General features: G+C 56.9%; 1 protein-coding gene across 1 annotated transcript; it reads left to right on the top strand.

The window, feature by feature from the left end:
• The first annotated feature begins 737 nt into the window (after nucleotides 1-737).
• LOC311514046 (hydroperoxide isomerase ALOXE3-like) lies at nucleotides 738-20,401 on the top strand. The gene is made up of 14 exons (XM_084616341.1): nucleotides 738-1,353; nucleotides 8,592-8,796; nucleotides 10,393-10,477; nucleotides 10,655-10,777; nucleotides 11,264-11,367; nucleotides 12,281-12,453; nucleotides 12,718-12,861; nucleotides 13,449-13,652; nucleotides 13,985-14,071; nucleotides 15,273-15,442; nucleotides 17,394-17,515; nucleotides 18,683-18,783; nucleotides 19,275-19,445; nucleotides 20,117-20,401. The coding sequence occupies exons 1-14, from the start codon at nucleotides 1,207-1,209 to the stop codon at nucleotides 20,294-20,296; spliced, it is 2,016 nt and encodes a 671-aa protein (XP_084472467.1). The 5' UTR covers nucleotides 738-1,206; the 3' UTR covers nucleotides 20,297-20,401.
• Nucleotides 20,402-20,853: the final 452 nt, after the last annotated feature.

Raw genomic sequence — 20,853 nt, 5'->3', positions numbered from 1 at the left:
ATCCTCCAATTTGTCTAGGACTTGTGGCACCTTAGAGACTAACCAATTTATTTGAGCATAATCTTTCGTGAGCTGCAGCCCACTTCATCGGATGAATCTTGGTCTTCCGGCCAGCCAGGTTCCAGATGATGATTTTCTAGACACAGGTTATTTTCACATCCGGCATTTTCTTTTTTTGCACACGCCAAATAATAATAAATATTTTAAGGGCCAGTTCGAGGCAAAATGGCCCATCAACACCTCTGCAGTCACAGGACAAATTCCAGATTGTTGTAAGAAGCCAGAAATCCAGTGTCTTTATCCAGTCCATGATGTTTAGCGTCCTGCCAAGTCATGAATTTCAGCTCGTCTTTGGCAGGTTTTGGGCGCCTTTGAAGACTGAGAGGTCAGAGGTGGAGCGATGGTTTTGTGGGAAGTGTTCGCCCATGGTAACAGGGTGGTTTTGTCTTTTATCCTTTTTTTTCCATGTGAGTTTGTTCGAGAGCCCACGGATTGTCTGGTTTCACCCCCATAGGTGTTATTGGGCATTCGATGCCCAATGTCGTGATAAGCATCTGTAGGACCCATGGATCTTGAAAGGTAAGTTGATCATCATAGCAGAGGACTTCAGTGTAGTTTAGTGTACACCAAGCCGGGAGCAGGAAGAGGCGGAGCAAGGGCAGGGCCTTTGGGTGGAGCACCCACCCGGAAAGAAGAAAGTCGACACCCATGTCTGGGGTGGCAAGAATGGGTCGGGAAAGGCTGAAACTGACCCATACCGATGGAGGCTCTGGGAAGGCAACAGGAGTCCAGACTGGAGACGACTGAGCCTGGAAGAGACAAGCCCCAGGGAGAGATGGGTGCTGAAGGCACCCCTTGCTGTGGTATCCTGGTTTCCCCAGATTTTTGTTCCCACCCTGATGCCATTCCCGGAGAGAGAGCCCTGTCTGGCAGGAGGGGAACTCAGCATGCAGGTTTCTGGAGGTACTAATTAGCTGAGCCAGCCTCCATTTGCCTCGCCCTTGTTCTCCCTTCAGGGCTGGGGAGTGACTGAACCATCAAAGAACCCACAGCCAAGTCACCGGCTGCATCACTGAGGGTGAGCAGCGAATATAAAAACTACAGCGTGGCCAGGAGCCGGAGACAACAACGCCGGATCTCCAGGACGGACAGACAGCAGGACAAGGAATCCTGCCAGATACGCTCCTCTGTGCCTCCCCAACTAAGATGGGCGTCTATAAAGTTCGTGTCGCCACCGGGAACTTCCTGCTAGCCGGGACATTCAGCTCCATCTCCATCACCTTGGTGGGGACCCACGAGGAGAGTGACAAGAAGCCCCTCGACAACTACGGGAAGGACTTCAACCCTGGGGCGGTGAGTACTAGTAGAACGGGGCCAGGCTCTGTGGACAGATCCACTCCGTCGATATGGCGGGGTGTTTGATCATCAATCCCCAGCTTCTGGAGTCATGGGATCATGACGGGAGATGCTCCCTTTTTTGTTAAAAAAAATTCTGTCTCTAGCCCTCATGGGTGGATAGAAAAGCCTAAAAACATGAACATGGAGAAGGTAAAAGGGTCTGGAGATACCTTACATTTTTCTTAAAGCTCCAGCTCCTGGAATCAAAGATCATGCTAGGAAGAATTGCAGCTTTAGTTTTACAAAATACGCTTTTAGTCCTCGGTAGTGTGGAGAAAAGCTTCCAAACTTTGCTGTGAAAATTTTTTTTTAATGCAAAATAAAGATTCCATGTCCCTGAAATGGTTTTTTTTTGGTTTTTTTTTGCTAATTTGTGTCAGTTTTACCAAATTGTTTTGGTTAGGAGGGGGGGCCCGAAAAAATGCCCCCCCCCCAAAACCTTTGCTTTTGTTTTCATTTCAAAATGATGTTTCCTTGAATTTTATTTTTAAGAAAGTCAAAACAATCTTTTTTCATATGCCCCAAATCAAAATGAAAATTTTCGCTTGGGGCACTTCGCCCTTCAATTATTTTTTTCCCCTTCCTGTTTCATTCCCAAAGATTTCAGTTTTTGCTTTCACTCAAAAATGGCATTGTTTGATTTTTGTTCCTCAGAATGCCTCAGGCTGAAAAATCCATTATTTACACAGTTGTACTCGGCGGATGGGTCCAGGCAGGGGTAGCCAATTTTTTCTTAAGGTCCAAATTTCTTGGTCAAGGTCTAGTTAAGGTCCAGCCTCCAGAGAAATTAATAATAAAAAACCCCAGTAATGATACAAAATAAATAAAAAGATTTTCAGGTCCATTCAAAAGCATCTTGGGGGGAGGGATAGCTCAGTGGTTTGAGCATTGGCCTGCTAAACCCAGGGTTGTGAGTTCAATCCTTGAGGGGGCCATTTAGGGATCTGGGGCAAAAATTGGGGATTGGTCCTGCTTTGAGCAGGGGGTTGGACTAGATGACCTCCTGAGGTCCCTTCCAACTCTGATATTCTATGATTCTATGATCTGGTGGTCCAAATTTGGCCTGTGATTGGCTTATTGACTACCCCTGGTCCAGTGGTTAGAGCAGTCGGCTATCCTGCCACAGCCTTACTGCATGACCTTGAGCAAGTTACTTAGACCTTCTCTGCCTCCGTTTCCCCATCTGTACAATGAAGATAATAGCGTAGCCCTGCCTTAGAAGGTGTGGTGAGGCTAAATAAATTACAGAGTGTGAGATGGTGTTGGGTAGCAGATAAGTATTACAGATGTCTCAAAAAAAACCCATCTCCAACGCACGGAAAATGTAAAGCGCCTGGAGTCATGTGAGAATCTCAGCTTTTGTGTGTGTGTGTGGGAGGGGAGCCAGTGCCTCGTCTTCACAGTGGCACAGACTAGTTTGAAAATGTGACTGCTGCTAACGAAACCAGGAATCAAATCAAACAAATTGATTGGAGCGGGGGGGGGGGCGGAGAAAAGCCTCTGGAACGGTCCGAGAGCTGGGAAGAAAGTGAGAGACTGAAAGATCCTGATTTCTTTCACTTCTCAAATGGGAGATAGAGGGGTGACTTGACTCCGGGGTGTCAGGACTTGCACGGGGAGAACATTCCCGGGGACTTAGCAGAGAAAGACACAACAGGCCCCAAGGGCTGGAAGTTAAAGCCAGCGAAACACACGTTAGAAACAAGGCGGAAATTAACAGTCCGGGGGAATTAACCACTGCACCAAACTGCCAAGGGACGAGGCAGATTGTCGGCCTCTTGGCAGCGTCAGATCCAGACCAAAGGCTGTCATAGATGCACAGAGTTTAAGAATGGGCGAAGCGGAGGAATTTGATGGGGGGAAACTTCTGTTCTTGTCTTGCAAAGAAATCTGACAATCCAGCAAAGAAGCAGCTCAGGGAATCTCAAACAAGAGTAAGGAAAGGGGATTTTTTACCTCTGGATTTGGCCCTGGGGCGGCTGCTGCTGGGGTCCTGAGTCCGGTTCTGAGGTCCCCCCCCCCAGTTCAAGAGGGATGTGGATAAATTGGAGAGAGGTCAGCGAAGAGCCACAAGAATGATCAAGGACCTGGAAAACCTGCCTTCGAGGGAGAGACGCCAGGAGCTTGGCCCGTGTAGCTTCACAAAGAGAAGGGCGAGGGGTGACTTGGTCCCTCGCTGTAAGTACCTCCGTGGGGGAGCAGAAATGTGATCACAGAGGATCCTTCCATCTAGCGGAGACAGGTCTAAGAAAATCCAATATCGGGAAGCTGAAACTGGGCAAATAAGACAGTTTGTTCACAGGGAGTGTAATTTGCCAGAGGAACTTACAGCGAACCAGACAATCTCCGTTGCAAAATGACCAGTGACGGAGTATCCCCCACTGCCCTCAACCGGGGATGAATTCAGTGCCGCTTTCTCAAGAGGTACAGCCCCATGCATAACTGGCTGCCGGTCCATGACCGGGACCGCTGCTGCCCCAATGGAATAACCATCATCATGATGAAAAAAACCAAAAACGGGACAGTCAACGAAAGCGGCAAAATATAATTGGATGCAAGGACTTTACATTCCCCACCCGCCCCGGTCCAGGATTCGTGGCTACTGAGTGGAGAGGTGCTTTTGCAAGAGGATTAAATACGTCTATGAACAACCAGAACAGCATCCAGCTTTCCACCTGCTGCAATAAACACAGGCGAGGGTTGTTTGCCCTCAGATCCCTGCTCTCCTGCCAGTTCCTAAGTGCTCGGGGCTGAGGGACAAATGGCATTTACGGGCTTGCTCCTTGATGGGGTTTCTTGCTTTCAAGCAGCTGGGACTGGACACTGTGGGAGACAGGATACTGGATTAGATGGGCCCAAGCCAGGGCAGCAAGGAGAAGGCAGGATGCCAGGGTAGATAGGCCCATGGGTCTGATCCACTGCAGCAGTTCCAATATCCCTTGGTGGATTCATAGGCTGACTTCTGAAAAACAACCCATCTCCAGCAGAATAAGAGAGACTGCCCATAGGACCGCATTGTGCCGAGCACTGCCAGGCGCTGCCCAGACCCCCCAACCGAGATCGGGGCCCCGCCATGCTGGGCGCTGCCCAGAGCCCACTGCACCAAAACAGAGAGTGAGTCACTCCCTCAGCTGACAAACTCACAGCACAAATAAACAAGAGAAATAAGGTGGGGAGGAAAAATGGAGTATTAACTGCGGGTCACACGCCTGGTGTGATGCAGGTACAAATTACAGAACCTGTTTCAAAGACAGGGAAACTGAGTCATTGTAAGAGGCAGGAAATTTGCCAAATGTGACACAGTGAGTCTGTCAGACACCACCCAGGAGTCCGGGCTCCAACTCCCTTCGACCCCCACTCCCCTCCCAGAGCCAGGGATAGAACCCAGGAGTCCTGGTTCCCAGCCACCTGCTTTCTCCCGCAACTTTTAGGTCTGTAAGCGAGTGACCAGAGAGATTGAAGTGTTCTCCGACTGGTTTTTGAATGTTATAATTCTTGACGTCTGATTTGTGTCCATTTCTTCTTTTACGTAGAGACTGTCCAGTTTGACCAGTGTACATGGCAGAGGGGCATTGCTGGCTCACATAGAATCATAGAAGATCAGGGTTGGAAGGGACCTCAGGAGGTGTCTAGTCCAACCCCCTGCTCAAAGCAGGACCGATCCCCAATTAAATCATCCCAGCCAGGGCTTTGTCAAGCCAGGCCTTAAAAACTTCTAAGGAAGGAGATTCCACCACCTCCCTAGGTAACGCATTCCAGTGTTTCACCACCCTCCTAGTGAAAATTTTTTTCCTAATATCCAACCTAAATCTCCCCCACTGCAACTTGAGACCATTACTCCTTGTCCTGTCCTCTTCTACCACTGAGAATAGTCTAGAACCATCCTCTCTGGAACCACCTCTCAGGTAGTTGAAAGCAGCTATCAAATCCCCCCTCATTCTTCTCTTCTGCAGACTAAACAATCCCAGGTCCCTCAGCCTCTCCTCATAAGTCATGTGTTCCAATCCCCTAATCATTTTTGTTGCCCTCCGCTGGACTCTTTCCAATTTATCCACATCCTTCTTGTAGTGTGGGGCCCAAAACTGGACACAGTACTCCAGATGAGGCCTCACCAATGTCGAATAGAGGGGAACGATCACGTCCCTCGATCTGCTCGCTATGCCCCTACTTATACATCCCAAAATGCCATTGGCCTTCTTGGCAACAAGGGCACACTGCTGACTCATAGCCAGCTTCTCGTCCACTGTCACCCCTAGGTCCTTTTCCGCAGAACTGCTGCCGAGCCATTCGGACCCTAGTCTGTAGCGGTGCCTGGGATTCTTCTGTCCTAAGTGCAGGACTCTGCACTTGTCCTTGTTGAACCTCATCAGATTTCTTTTGGGCCAATCCTTCAATTTGTCTAGGTCCTTCTGTATCCTATCCCTCCCCTCCAGCGTATCTACCTCTCCTCCCAGTTTAGAGTCATCTGCAAACTTGTTGAGGGTGCAATCCACACCATCCTCCAGATCATTTATGAAGATATTGAACAAAACTGGCCCCAGGACCGACCCTTGGGGCACTCCACTTGATACCGGCTGCCAACTAGACATGGAGCCATTGATCACTACCCGTTGAGCCCGACAATCTAGCCAACTTTCTACCCACCTTATAGTCCATTCATCCAGCCCAGACTTCCTTAACTTGCTGACAAGAATACTGTGGGAGACCGTGTCAAAAGCTTTGCTAAAGTCAAGGAACAACACGTCCACCGCTTTCCCCTCATCCACAGAGCCAGTTATCTCGTCCTAGAAGGCAATTAGATTCATCAGGCATGACTTGCCCTTGGTGAATCCATGCTGGCTGTTCCTGATCACTTTCCTCTCCTCTAAGTGCTTCAGAATGGATTCTTTGAGGTCCTGCTCCATGATTTTTCCAGGGACTGAGGTGAGGCTGACTGGCCTGTAGTTCCCAGGATCCTCCTTCTTCCCTTTTTTAAAGATGGGCACTTCATTAGCCTTTCTCCAGTCGTCCGGGACCTCCCCCGGGGCCCACACTTCCCTTGACTTTTTTTGTCCGAGAGTCGGGACAATCCTTTGAACGCCGGGTGCAAGGCCGAGCAAAATCAATCCAGATGATCCCGTTGTCATTTGATCTTCTAGACACGGGTCTCCACCTCGTCGGTCCCATGTACACGGCCCGTGTGGTTTGCCGCGCTGGGGCAGCCGGGTTGGGCCCAGGGTCGGAGCGAGACACGTCAGGATAGGTGAAGCCTTTCATCGGCCCAGCTTGAGCTGGTGACAGAGAGGCACTCTCGAGCTGACACGGAGCTCGGTTTCGGGTCTTTCTTGCCGACGCCGGCCCCAGGGCCGGATTAACCCTTCGGGGGCCCCGGCGCCCGGACCGTGGCCCCACCCCCGCAGCCTTCCCCCCAGGAGTGGGGGGAGGGGCAGAGAACAGTCAGTGAGGGGGCAGGGGGGAAGAGGAGCGAGTGGGGGGGCAGAGAGGAGCGAGTGGGGGGAGGAGTGGAGAGGAGCGAGCCGTGCGTGCTGGGGGAGGGGCAGGGGGGGGGAGGAGTGGAGAGGAGCGAGCAGTGGGTGCTGGGGGAGGGGGAGAGAGAAGTGAGTGGGGGGAGGAGTGGAGAGGAGCGAGCCGTGGGTGCTGGGGGAGGGGCAGAGAGGAGAGAGGGGGGGAGGAGTGGAGAGGAGCGAGCCGTGGGTGCTGGGGGAGGGGGAGAGAGAAGTGAGTGGGGGGAGGAGTGGAGAGGAGCGAGCCGTGGGTGCTGGGGGAGGGGCAGAGAGGAGAGAGGGGGAGGGGCAGAGAGGAGCGAGCCGTGGGTGCTGGGGGAGGGGCAGAGAGAAGCGAGCCGTGGGTGCTGGGGGAGGGGCAGAGAGGAGAGAGGGGGAGGGGCAGAGAGAAGCGAGCCGTGGGTGCTGGGGGAAGGGCAGAGAGGAGAGAGGGGGGAGGGGCAGAGAGAAGCGAGCCGTGGGTGCTGGGGGAGGGGCAGAGAGGAGAGAGGGGGAGGGGCAGAGAGGAGCGAGCCGTGGGTGCTGGGGGAGGGGCAGAGAGGGGGGGGAGGGGCAGAGAGAAGCGAGCCGTGGGTGCTGGGGGAGGGGGAGAGAGAAGTGAGTGGGGGGAGGAGTGGAGAGGAGCGAGCCGTGGGTGCTGGGGGAGGGGCAGAGAGGAGAGAGGGGGGAAGGGCAGAGAGAAGCGAGCCGTGGGTGCTGGGGGAGGGGCAGAGAGGAGAGAGGGGGAGGGGCAGAGAGAAGCGAGCCGTGGGTGCTGGGGGAGGGGCAGAGAGGAGAGAGGGGGGAGGGGCAGAGAGAAGCGAGCCGTGGGTGCTGGGGGAGGGGCAGAGAGGAGGGGGGGAGGGGCAGAGAGGAGCGAGCCGTGGGTGCTGGGGGAGGGGCAGAGAGGAGCAAGTGGGGGGAGGGGGCAAGCGGGGGGAGGGGCAGCGGCCAGCAGCGGGTGGGGGAAGGGTGGAGAGGACCAAGCGGAGGGCGGGGTCTCAGGGCGGAGTGCAGGCAGAGCGGGGGCGGGGCCCCAGTCTGGGCGCCGGGGCCCCTTCTGAGCGTGGGTAGTGACAGAGAGGGCTAGCCCGGGCCCCGAGCGCCATCGGGGTGTGTGACCTGGGGGGGCCCGTGATCTCCACTGGAGTCCGTGGATCTGCCGGCGCAGTGAAGCACCCCGGATCTGTTCACCCCCAGCGGCGGATCTGCTCCCCTGGGCGCCTGTGCCAAACGGCCGCCGCTGGGGACGTGGCTGCCAACATTAGCTGACAGCAGGACGTCGGCCTCTGCTTTAACTGAGGCCAAGCTCAGACGCACCCGGCTGCTCTGACCCATTTGTGGCAGCTTCTGAAACGTGGGGGGCACCAACAGAGGGCTCACCAAGGCTTGAAAGGGATTGCGCCCGTCTCCTAGACGCTGCTCGGCTCCGCTGAGGTACCTCAAGCTGTAGCCAAACCGGTAAACCTTGGCCTCTACCTCCGGGCGAATGAAAGGCAGGTGCCAAGTAGAACACTAGTTGCAACAGTGACTGGGCTGATCTGTGTTTTCTTGGAGACTTCCACACAATGGGGGCACAGGAGGCCAGCAAGTGTTTTATTTTGGGGGGTGGGGGTGGAGACAGATGCTGCCAGTTAACCCCTGAGTTGCTGGATTAATCCCTGACCCACACCCTCATGCTCTGGCCCCCCTCCCTGCCCCCCGCTGCAGGTGGAGGAGTTCAAGCTGTGCTGCCGGCGCTGGCTGGGGGACATCATCCTGGTGCGGCTACACAAGGAGCCCTACTCCTTCTACCCCAGCGACAACTGGTACTGCAGCTTCGTGGAGGTCGTCTCCCCCCACGGCCAGTGCTACCGCTTCCCCTGCTACCAGTGGATCGAGGGCTACCGCACCCTGGAGCTGCGGGAGGGCAAAGGTAGGGGGCTGCGGGCTGGGGGCAGGGCCTGGGGGCCGACCTGGTGCCGCTTGGGGTCATAGCGAGCTAGCTATCCCCGTACACGACCCCTCAGTCTATCCATCCCCGTACACCCCCTATCCATCTCCATACACGCCCCTCTGTGTATCCAACCCCATACACGCCCCTCAGCCTATCCATCCCCGTACACCCCTCTATCCATCTCCATACACGCCCCCTCTGTCTATCCATCCCCATACATGCCCCTCAGTCTATCCATCCCCGAACACCCCTCTATCCATCCCCATACACGCCCCTCTGTCTATCCATCCCCGTACATGCCCCTCAGTCTATCCATCCCCGAACACCGCTCTATCCATCCCCATACACACCCCTCTGTGTATCCAACCCCATACACACCCCTCAGTCTATCTATCCCCGTACACCCCCATCCACCCCCATCCACGCCCCTCTGTCTATCCATCCCTGTACACTCCCCTCTGTCTATCCATCCCCGTACACCCCTGCCAGGGTTCCCTCCCCACTCTGAACTCTGAGGTACAGATGTGGGTACCCACATGAAAGACCCCCTAAGCTTATTTCCACCAGCTTAGGTTAAAAATTTCCCCAAAGCACAAATGCTTCCTTGTCCTTGGATGGGTACTGCTGCCACCACCAAATGATTTAGACAAAAGTTCAGGAAAAGGGTCACTTGGAGTCCTTATTCCCCCAAAATATCCCCCCAAGCCCCTTCACCCACTTTCCTGGGGAGGCTTGAGAATAATATACACTGGACACTAGCTAGAACGCGCGTCTATATAGCGGAAATTCGCATATAATCCGGTCGCAGCAATGGATCCCAAATTTAATTACTTTAATTGCAGTTCATTTTAATGCGGTCCCCGCTATAACACAGTTCCCATGTTAACGCGGTACCACACATGGATCCCAAATCCCACATTCTAACCAATTTAGCACAGACCAAACCCCTTGGTTTTTAGGACACTGAAAATTAACCAGGTTCTTAAAAGAAGAATTTTATTTATAAAAAAGTAAGAGAATCACATCTGCAAAATCAGGATGGAAGGTAACTTTACAGGGTAAATAAAAAGATTTTAAACACAGAGGATTCCCCTCTGATGCTGTTACAAAACAGGAATGAAATTACCTCTTAGCACAGGGAAAATTCACAAGCTAAAACAAAAGATAATCTAATGCATTTCCTTGCCCTTACTTACAATTTTTGAATCTTAGATGAATCATTTCAGGTATGTTTTCAGGAGATGTTTTACCTGCCTGGTCTCTCTCTCCGTCGAGAGGGGGAACAAACAAAGAAAGCACAAACAAAAACCTCCCCGCCAGATTTGAAAGCATCTTTTTTCCTTATTGGTCCCTTTGGTCAGGTGCCAACCAGGTTATTTGAGCTTCTTAACCCCTTACAGGTAAAGATTCAGTACAGCTACCCAGGAGGGATTTTATGCTACCCGTATCTGTATGTATATGACAACCTGCCTCTGTCTATCCATCCCTGTACACCTCTCCTATCTAATCTATCTATCTATCTATCCCATAAACACCCCTGTCTCTGTCTCTACCACCTTCTCTCCTCTCGCCCAGGCCAGACGGTTTGCGATGATGCCGATTCCCCTTGGCTGCTGGAGCAGCGGCAGGCCGAGCTCAAGCACCGACGCGAGTGCTATGGGTGAGTGAGACCCAGGTGGGGTTTGGGGGAGCTCTCCGGGGCTCAGACCAGCGCGGGGTCCCGGGGATGGAGGGGTGGTAGGAACCGCAGGACAGGTAGGCCCGGGACTCTGGCTGAGGGTTAGATGGGGCAGCGGCAGGCCAGGGCTAACGTCCCCGGCGGTCTCTCCCTGCCCAGGTGGAAGGAGTATGCCCCCGGCCTGCCCCGGTGCCTGGCGGTGGAGAGCATCATTGAGCTGGACTGCAACACCATGTACTCCTTCACCAAGAGCACCAACTTCCTGCTGCGCGGGGGGAATGCGTGAGTGCGGCTTCCCCACGGCCAGACCCGTTCCCAGCGCCGAGCCCCTAGGCCTGCCCTTAGAAATTACCCCTAACCCTGAACAGTAACTGCAATCCTGTACACAACCCTGTACAGTAACCCGAAGCCTGTAAACTCCTGCTTGCGGTGAACCACATCAGTGCTGCTGCCCCACAGCCCAGACCCCTTCCCAGGGACTAAGCTAACCCCTGACCCAATATACTAACCTCAACCTTAATCCGAGCTCCCTAACCCCACCCCATACACTGCAGCCTGACCCTAAACCTTCACCCAGGCCCGCACTTGCCTGCTGCAGGCGAGGAACGTCCCGCCCCGTCCAGCTCCGCATCCTTCCCAGGGACGGGCCAGAACCTCCGGCCTGCTCCCCCACGCTTGCCCTGCCCCCCTCCCCGTCCATCTCCGCCCCATTCCTGGGGAGTGGCCTGAACCCCCGGCCAGGCCCCACACACTCCCTCTGCCCCCCAGGCAAGTGGAGCTGCGCCTGAAGGGTTTCCTGAGCTGCACCAACTCCTGGGCAAAGCTGGACGACATCAACAAGGTTTTCTGCTTCAAGAAGACCCCGATCACAGGTGGGTGACCCCCCCCACCCCCACCCCGAGCCCCGCTTGCCTGGGCCCTCGGGAGCCCCCACGCACAGAGCAGGATGATTGGGATGGGTGTGATGCAAGCGGCTAGAGACCCCAGTGATGATTGTGCCAGGCACTGCCCAGACCGCCCCCCCGGCCGCGATCAGGGACCCCCTAGTGCCAGGCACTGCCCAGACCCCTCCCGACCGCAATCAGGGACCCCCTTGTGCCAGACCCCCCCCGACTGCAATCAGGGACCCCCTTGTGCCAGACCCCTCCGACTGCAATCAGGGACCCCTGTGTGCCGGGCACTGCCCAGACCCCCCCCGACCGCAATCAGGGACCCCCTTGTGCCAGACCCCTCCGACTGCAATCAGGGACCCCTGTGTGCCGGGCACTGTCCAGACCCCCCCCCGACCGCAATCAGGGACCCCCTTGTGCCAGACCCCTCCGACTGCAATCAGGGACCCCTGTGTGCCGGGCACTGCCCAGACCCCCCCCCGACCGCAATCAGGGACCCCCTTGTGCCAGACCCCCCCCGACCGCAATCAGGGACCCCCTTGTGCCAGACCCCTCCGACTGCAATCAGGGACCCCTGTGTGCCGGGCACTGCCCAGACCCCCCCCCCGACTGTGACCAGGGTCCCCCTTGTGCCAGGTGCTGCCCAGACCCCCCCGACTGTGATCAGGGACCCCCTTGTGCCAGGCACTAACCAGACCCACCTCTCCCCCGACTGGGGATCCCCATGTGCCAGACGCTGCCCAGACCCCCCCCCCCGACAGCAATCAGGGACCCCCTTGTCCCTGGTGCTGCCCAGACCCCCCCTGAGATCAGACCCCCCCCATGCTGGACCCGTCTCCCCTGAGTCCCGGCCCGGCATGTTAACCCCACGGCTGCCCTGCCCGTGTCCCCCCAGAGTACGTACGGGCGCACTGGAGAGAGGACACGTTCTTCGGGTACCAGTTCCTGAACGGGGTCCACCCGGTGATGATCCGGCGCTGCACGGAGCTGCCCTGCAACTTCCCCGTCACGCCGGCCATGGTGGCCTCCTCCCTGGGGGAGAGCACCAGCCTGCAGGACGAGCTGGAGGTAAGTGGGGCGCCGGGGACACCCCTGGGGGGACTCGGCCGCAGTCTGGGCTCTCGGCTCCCTCTCCAGCGTCGCTCTGGGCACGAGCAGCCACGGGTCAGAGGTGTCCAGCTAGCCCAACTCCAGAGCCAGGGGCCGCACTCACACTGGCCACTCAGCTCCAGGGGCTAGTCCCAGGGCACTGCTGCAGGGAAGCTCGCAGCGCTGGGGTCTCAGCTTTCCCCCAGCCCCCACACTCCGCTCTGCTCCCCCTGTGCCTTGCAGAAGGGGAACATCTTCCTCGCTGACTATCAAATCCTGGAGGGCATCCCGGCCAACACGATCAACGGCTACCAGCAGTATATCGCCGCCCCCCTCTGCCTGCTGCTCCTACAGCCCTCCGGGGAGCTCATCCCCATAGCCATCCAGGTAACGGTCCCCGGCCCCCCCACACTGCCCGGCGGGACCCCCTCACAGCCCCAACCTCTGCACAGTCCCAGAGCTGGGCCTTGTGTCTAAGAGACCGGCCCAGGGAGAGAACCCAGGAGTCCTGGCTCCCAGCCCCCTGTGTTCTAAGCACTAGACCCCACTCCCCTCCCAGAGCCGGGGAGAGAACCCAGGAGTCCTGGCTCCCAGCCCCCTGTGTTCTAAGCACTAGACCCCACTCCCCTCCAGAGCCGGGGGGAGAACCCAGGAGTCCTGGCTCCCAGCCCGCTCTGCTCTAACCACTTGACCCCACTCCCCTCCCAGAGCCGGGGAGAGAACCCAGGAGTCCTGGCTCCCTAATCCCCCCACACTCTTCTGTGTGCCTGCATGTGCCCAGTTGTGTGTCTATGCACACCCCAACTCTGTGAGTCTCCTCTTCCTAACACTGGATTTGCTGCACCGTCATGTCCCCGCACCCTGGCAGCCAGCTCCCAGCCCCTGGGCCCCCCGAGGGAAGCAGCAGGATTCACACACCTGGTTTGTGCCAACCTGCCCCCCCCCGCGCCCTCCTGTGTCTCTCCCCCCCGCAGCTCAGCCAGTGCCCGGGCCCCGACAACCCCATCTTCCTGCCCAGCGACTCCGAGTGGGACTGGACCCTGGCCAAGACCTGGGTGCGCTACTCCGAATTCCTGGTGCACGAGGCCGTCAGCAACCTGCTGCTCACCCACCTGATCAACGAGACCTTCATCCTGGCCACCCTACGCCAGCTGCCCCTGTGCCACCCACTCTTCAAGGTGAGAGAGGGGCTGGGGGCCAGCTGTGCCCAGATGTGCGGGAGGGAAGAGCCCAGCTGGGGAAGCGTACCGGAAGGGGCCCTGCCCCCGGCATCCAGCTGTGCCCAGCCGCCCGTGCGTGTGCCCGGCAGGGTGCGTGTGCCCGGTGTGCCAGGCTGGGCATGCCCCACGCCAGCACCTCCTCCACCTCGTGGATGATGGGGGAGAAGGAGCCGCTGCTGGCTTCTCGCTGGGGCCGGGTCTTTGCCCCTCCCCGGATACATGCGGGGATGGGGGTGGGGGGTGGCTGCCTGCTTGCTCTCACCCACCCCTCTGTCTCCTCTCCGCCCTAGCTGCTGCTGCCCCACACCCGCTACACGCTGCATGTCAACATCCTGGCCAGGACCCTGCTACTCAGACGCGGAGGGCACATTGAGAAGGTGAGAGGATGCCATGGTCAGGGGCATTGGCCAGAGCCGGGGAGAGAACCCAGGAGTCCTGGCTCCCAGCCCCCCTTGCTCTAACCCACCAGCCCCCACTCCCCTCCCAGAGCCGGGGAGAGAACCTAGGAGTCCTGGCTCCCAGCCCCCCTGCTCTAACCACTAGTCCCCACTCCCCTCCTAGAGCCACTAACTTGGGAATAAAACGTGCCTGTCGCCCGAGCTACCAGCCTCACCTGGAACGGGTAGGATGAGAACTCAAAGCAACTGCGACAGCCTGGAAAATTGGGCTGAAATCGACAAGCTGAAATTCAATGAAGACAAGAGCAAAGTGAGCCACTGAGGAAGGAAAAATCCAGTGCCAAGTCCACAATGGGACATAACTGGCAGCCAGGGGTGGGGGTGGGGAGTTCGTACTGCTCAAAAAGTTCAGGCAGTTATGGTTCGGAAAAAGGGTAATATCATTCTAGGCTGTATTAACGGGAGCGTCATGTGTAAAACCCGGGAGGTTATTGTCTGGCCCTGGTGAGACCTCAGCTGGAGAATGGGGGATGTGGCCAAATTGGAGAGAGTCCGGAAAAGCGGAACAAACATGATAAAAGGTTTCGAAACCCTGATCTATGAGGCCAGGTTAAAAAGAACTGGGCACAAGGAGTCCTGAGAGAAGAAGACCAAGAGGGGGACCTGAGCATCTTCAAATATGTTACAAAGAGGACAGTGATCAATTGTTCTCTGGTCCTGCTGAAGGCAGGACAAGAAGTAATGGGCTTAATCTGCAACACGGGAGATTTAGGTTAGATATTAGGAAAAGCTTTCTCTCTCTAAAGATACTTAACTCTGGAGCAAGCATGGAGGTTGTGGAATCTCCATCATTGGTGGTTTCTAAGAACTGGTTGGACAAACACCAGTCAGGCGTGGTCTAGGTTGACTTGGTCCTGCCTTGGCGCGGTGGGGCTGGACTCGGTGACCTCTCAAGGTCCCTTCCAGCCCCACGATTCTACGGTTCTGTGAAAACACGGGTGTTGGGAGTGATAGGTCATTTCTGGGGTACAACACAGAGCAAAACATCGGCACATTTGTCACGGGGCGTATTGTGCATCGATGTTTTGTGCTGAAATAGAACGCGGCGGTGTTTCATTCTAACCTGCCCCTCGGCCCGGTGGCTCGGAGGTTGAAGGCTCTCTCTCTGGTGCCTTCCCAGGGCATGGGCTCGGGGCTCGAGGGGACGAAGGTGCTGATGGCCAAGGGCATGTCCTGCCTGACTTATGCCTCCCTCTGCTTCCCTGATGACATCCAAGAGCGCGGGGTTGACTGCATCCCCAATTACTACTACAGGGATGATGGGCTGAAGATCTGGTCGGCCATTGAGAGGTAAGGAGCAGGAGCAGGAGCAGGGGCAGAGGCTAGCGAGGAAGCAGATGGCATGTGGAAAATTCCCACCAGCCCAGAGTTGCTTGGAAACACGGCTTTCCTACCACGTAAAGAATTCCGAGTTAAGAAAACCCTGCAATTCCCCAAAAGGAACTTTTTCAAACACACGGGCCCCCACACACCAAGCTAGATTGCATGAAAGCTCCTTGAGCCACTCATGAATCACACAGAGAAGAGCACCAGCCAATTCTCCCCAGCCTTGCACACCAGATCTATCCCATTTTGTCCTGCTCAGAAGCCTGCCCAGTTTAAGTTTATTACCTACTCTGCCCCTCGCTCAATGTGGAGAGGACATACACCAGTCTTTGTACCTGAGCTGAGATTTCCTGAGCACTTCAACCAAACCAAATTGTTTTAGGTAAAATATAAAACAGGTTTATTAACTATAGAAAGATAGATTTTTAGAGGTGAGCGATAGTTACCAAAGAAAACACAGTCTAAATCTCAAACCTTATTACACTAGGCAGCATTTAGATCAAGCAATTTTTCTCATCCCACCGGATGTTACAGTTCTTAATACACAGGCTTCTCCCTGAAGCCTGGGACCAGTCTCCTCAGTCAAAGTTTTCATCTTCCCAGCATTCTTGTTGCTTTCGGCGTAGGTGAGGGAGGAGAGAGGCCAAGGAACAATGCTGCTGTCTCTTATTTTATACCCTCAGTCCGTGTGCCTAGAAGACACTTGCCCAGACACATCCTGGTGGGCTTTGCTGAGTCACTGGGTTGAGCAATCCCTCTGGTGGGTCTTGTGCAACTGAGTCAGAAAGTGCAACAGTCCCCATTGTGTGGTGCTTGGGAAGCCCTCACTGAATTGTAAATCCCTTGATTACAACTCTCCTGCTTATTAATGATCATTCAACATCCTCCTGGGTGGGGGGAAGTTCTTTAACTGTCACTAGCAAATTTACAGCATATTTCAGTAACAACCACCCAGCAAAATCTCATAACTTCATACACACTAATGATATACACATTGGGAAAGAGCAACAGGTTTCAGAAGATCGTGACCTTTCATATGATATCTTACATGGCATGCTTTGTATGAAATATCACAACCACACGTGAATGACACATATGGATTTTACAGGGAGCTATTTTGAGGTACGGTGTGTCACAGATTATATTCCTGATACCTGGAGGTTCCCTGGTAACAAGGCGGCGTGGTGCCAACAGGCAGCTTTGGGCACTAAAAAATTAACCCTACCACAACGGAAAAGTCAACCACCATAAATATTGATGCCTGGCTTGGTGATCTGGCTGATCACGCAGCTAACGACTCACTGGCAATCAGAGAAAGGGAATGCCTGAAAAATTCAAAGCAATTTCGGCTGACTTTTTAGAAGTCTATGATCAATATAGACACTGAAGATAGATCACATTCCCTCCCCTGCCTTTATCCTAACCCCCTTTACTTACTTTGTGTGGTAGATTGGTTGGCTTTGGAAAATGAATGAAAACTTATAAATACACAAAAATGGAGAGGAAAAGTCAAATGTTTGGGAATTTTTTCCCAAAAGCAAATTCCGGGGAAAGGTCTTGTTGGGGGTGAATGGAAACACTTTGTTTCTGTCAAGCCAGGGCGTTTTGTGTCAATGGCAACTCTTGTTTAACGTTTTAACTTCCACAAGAGCAAGTCCAATTTGAAATGAAAAGTTCAACTCTGCAGTAGACTGTGGATGAGATCCAAGATCACCTGGAGGTCAGGCCAGAGGCTTGGCCACCAGGCCATGCTCCCACATCTAGAAAAGGGCGAAGTGGAGGGGACAGTAGGTGCTGGCAAGGATGCATGGCAGCACTGGGCCCTTTGCAGTCACTGGCTGAGTGTGGCTGGCGCACTGGGGAGCGATGTGGCCTGCATTGACCCATCAAGCTGACACGTCTCTGCTCTCTCCAGCTTCGTCTCCGGCATCGTCAGATACTATTACCCCAGTGATGCCCATGTCCTGGCCGACTGCGAGCTGCAGGCCTGGGCAGACGAGATCTTCAATCAAGGTTTCCTGGGGAACGAGGCATCCGGTAGGGGCCACGGGAACCCAGAGCTCTGCAGCCGCCAGTCACCGGGCTCCATGCGGGGTCATGCGGAGCGTCTCCAGACTGTGTGTCTCAGGAGACTGAACGACTGTCAGCCAGATCCCGGCCGGTGTCAATGGGCGTCTCTCCATTGCAGTCAACGGGGCCAGATCCCGGGCAGTGTCAATGGGCGTCTCTCCATTGCAGTCAACGGGGCCAGATCCCGGGCAGTGTCAATGGGCGTCTCTCCATTGCAGTCAACGGGGCCAGATCCCGGGCAGTGTCAATGGGCGTCTCTCCATTGCAGTCAACGGGGCCAGATCCCGGCCGGTGTCAATGGGCCTCTCTCCATTGCAGTCAACGGGGCCAGATCCCGGCCGGTGTCAATGGGCCTCTCTCCATTGCAGTCAACGGGGCCAGATCCCGGCCGGTGTCAATGGGCGTCTCTCCATTGCAGTCAACGGGGCCAGATCCCGGGCAGTGTCAATGGGCGTCTCTCCATTGCAGTCAACGGGGCCAGATCCCGGCCGGTGTCAATGGGCCTCTCTCCATTGCAGTCAACGGGGCCAGATCCCGGCCGGTGTCAATGGGCCTCTCTCCATTGCAGTCAACGGGGCCAGATCCCGGCCGGTGTCAATGGGCCTCTCTCCATTGCAGTCAACGGGGCCAGATCCCGGCTGGTGTCAATGGGCGTCTCTCCATTGCAGTCAATGGGGCCAGATCCCGGCCGGTGTCAATGGGCGTCTCTCCATTGCAGTCAACCGGGACAGATCCCGGCTGGTGTCAATGGGCCTCTCTCCATTGCAGTCAACGGGGCCAGGTCCCGGCTGGTGTCAATGGGCGTCTCTCCATTGCAGTCAATGGGGCCAGATTCCAGCTCATATCAAGTGGCCCTGCAGGGGACAGGGAGTAAGATCTCTGACCCCATAGGGACAGGGTGGTCTGGGTCATGGCAGTGGGATGGGGCCGTGGGGTGACTGGGAATGGCCCCGCCATGGGAAAGGGCAGGGTGGGGACCTGACGCGTGGCTGAGCTGAGGCCTGGAGCAGGGGAGCGTCTCACTGGGGCAGGCTCCGGCTGAGGGAGGCATCGAACCCGGCTCTAGGGGTCCCAGTGCCGAGGCCGCGGAGCAGGGCAGGGCCAGGTCAGTGATGGCCGTTCTCCGTCCCACAGGCTTCCCCTCGTCCCTGCAGAGCATCCCTGAGCTCATCAAGTACCTGACCATGTGGATCTACTGCTGCTCGGCCCGGCACGCCGCCCTCAATAACGGGCAGGTAGGGAGAGGCCAGCCGGGACGCTCGGAGCCCCATTTCCTGCCCCCCCACAGGGCCCTGGGGTCCAGCCACCGACACCCCCACCCTGCCCCCCACACAGGGCCCTGGGGTCCAGCCACCAACATCCCCGCACCCCACATGGGGCTCTGGGATCCCGCCACCGACATCCCCACCCTGCACCGCACCCCACTGACACCTCAATCCCCAGGACCCTGCTCTAGCAGCCAATCCCCCAACCAGCACCCAACCCCAATGAGACCCCGGACACCTCGGGATCCTCCCCCACCACCACGCTCAGCACCCCCGACCCCCGCCTTGACTTTCCTACCCGTTGCCCATGGGTGAGACTGTGACCAAGCCCCGGGTGCCCTGGTCTCTTGGTGCCCCCTGGGCGGGGTGAGGAGGGGATCCCTGGCTGGGCTTGGGGAGGTTCCTGGCTGGGCTGGGGGGTCCCCGGCTGCTCTGACTGCGGGGGTCTCTCTGGGCTGCAGTATGACCTTGGCGCTTGGATGCCCAACTTCCCGGCCACCCTGCGGAACCCCCCGCCCCAGGCCAAGGGCACCACCTCGCTGGAGAGCTACCTGGACACCATCCCGGAGGTCAACAGCACCAGCCTCGCTATCTACATCCTCTGGATCCTCTGCTGCGAGCCGGGGGACTCGGTGAGGACACGGGAGATAGGGGGCGCTGTGGGGCAGGGAGAGGGGCGGGGGGCTCAGCAGGGGGGCGCTCTCCCCCGGCAGGCAGGGCTGGCCCCAGGGTGACGCTAGAGGGCACTAGGCAGCGGGTGTCTCTTGAATGATCCGTTCCACTGAGTTCTCCGTCCCCTCCCTTGTGGTAGCAGTAAAGGACCCGCTGACATTTCACACGAGCCGGGGGGTGAACCAGGGTGTCCTGGCCCAGTTGCACACTGGGGGACACCCACAAATGCCCCCCTGTTGTTTCAACCGGCCGCAGGATTCTCCTTCCCTCCCTGGCCTGAACTCTTCCCAGTGTTGCTACACAGCTGGTAAACACCTGCCCTGTGCTCTCGGCCCAGGGCCGGAGGGATCCTTGTGCCACCAGTCGCCCCGCCCCAGAGGTGGCCGCATCTCAGCGCTGGGCGAGGGGCCCCTGTGTCATCGGCCGCCCCGCCCCAGAGGTGGCCGCATCTCAGCGCTGGGTGAGGGGCCCCTGTGTCACCGGCCGCCCTGCCCCAGAGGTGGCTGCATCTCAGCGCCGGGCGAGGGGTCCCTGGGTCACCGGCTGCCCCGCCCCAGAGGTGGCCGTGTCTCGGCACCGGGCGAGGGGTCCCTTCCGGGCTGTCCCTCACCGCTCTCCCGTTCCCTTGCAGAGATCCCTGGGCACGTACCCCGACGAGCACTTCACAGAGGAGGAGCCCAAGCAGCTGATTGCAGCCTTCCAGGGGCGCCTGGCCCAGATCTCCCAGGAGATCCAAGAGAGGAACAAGTCCCTGCCCATCCCCTACCGCTACCTGGATCCCCACCAAATCGAGAACAGCACGTCCATCTGAGCCCGGCCGGAGAGCCCCAGGGACGGGCCCCATGTAGCCACTGGCACCGGTGTCCCTGAGATCCTGTCCCGGGAGCAATAAACCACAGCCTGGTTCCACTCTGAATGGCTGATTCCCTCTCGTGGGGTACTGCGCGGGGGGCTGGCAGCCAGGACTCCTGGGTTCTCTCCCCGGCTCTGGGCAGGGTGAGGGTGGTTAGAGCAGGGGGGGCTGGCAGCCAGGACTCCTGGGTTCTCTCCCCGGCTCTGGGCAGGGTGAGGGTGGTTAGAGCAGGGGGGGCTGGCAGCCAGGACTCCTGGGTTCTCTCCCCGGCTCTGGGCAGGGTGAGGGTGGTTAGAGCAGGGGGGGCTGGCAGCCAGGACTCCTGGGTTGTCTCCCTGGCTCTGGGAGGGGAGTGGGGGCTGGTGGGTTAGAGCAGGGTGTGTGGGGAGCCAGGACTCCTGGCTTCTATTGTCCTTTGGCAATAGGCATAAGTCTCCTGTGCTCACTGTGCCTCAGTTTACCCCTCATCAAAAGGAGAGGATGTTCCCAAGCTCCACCACAGGGGGAACTAAGAT

The sequence above is a fragment of the Lepidochelys olivacea genome, assembly GCF_965140295.1.
Source record: "Lepidochelys olivacea isolate rLepOli2 genome assembly, chromosome: 28".
NCBI classification, from domain to species: Eukaryota; Metazoa; Chordata; order Testudines; family Cheloniidae; genus Lepidochelys; species Lepidochelys olivacea.
The sequence above is the reverse complement of the archived record's forward strand: the minus strand, read 5'-3'. Positions and strand labels throughout refer to the sequence as shown.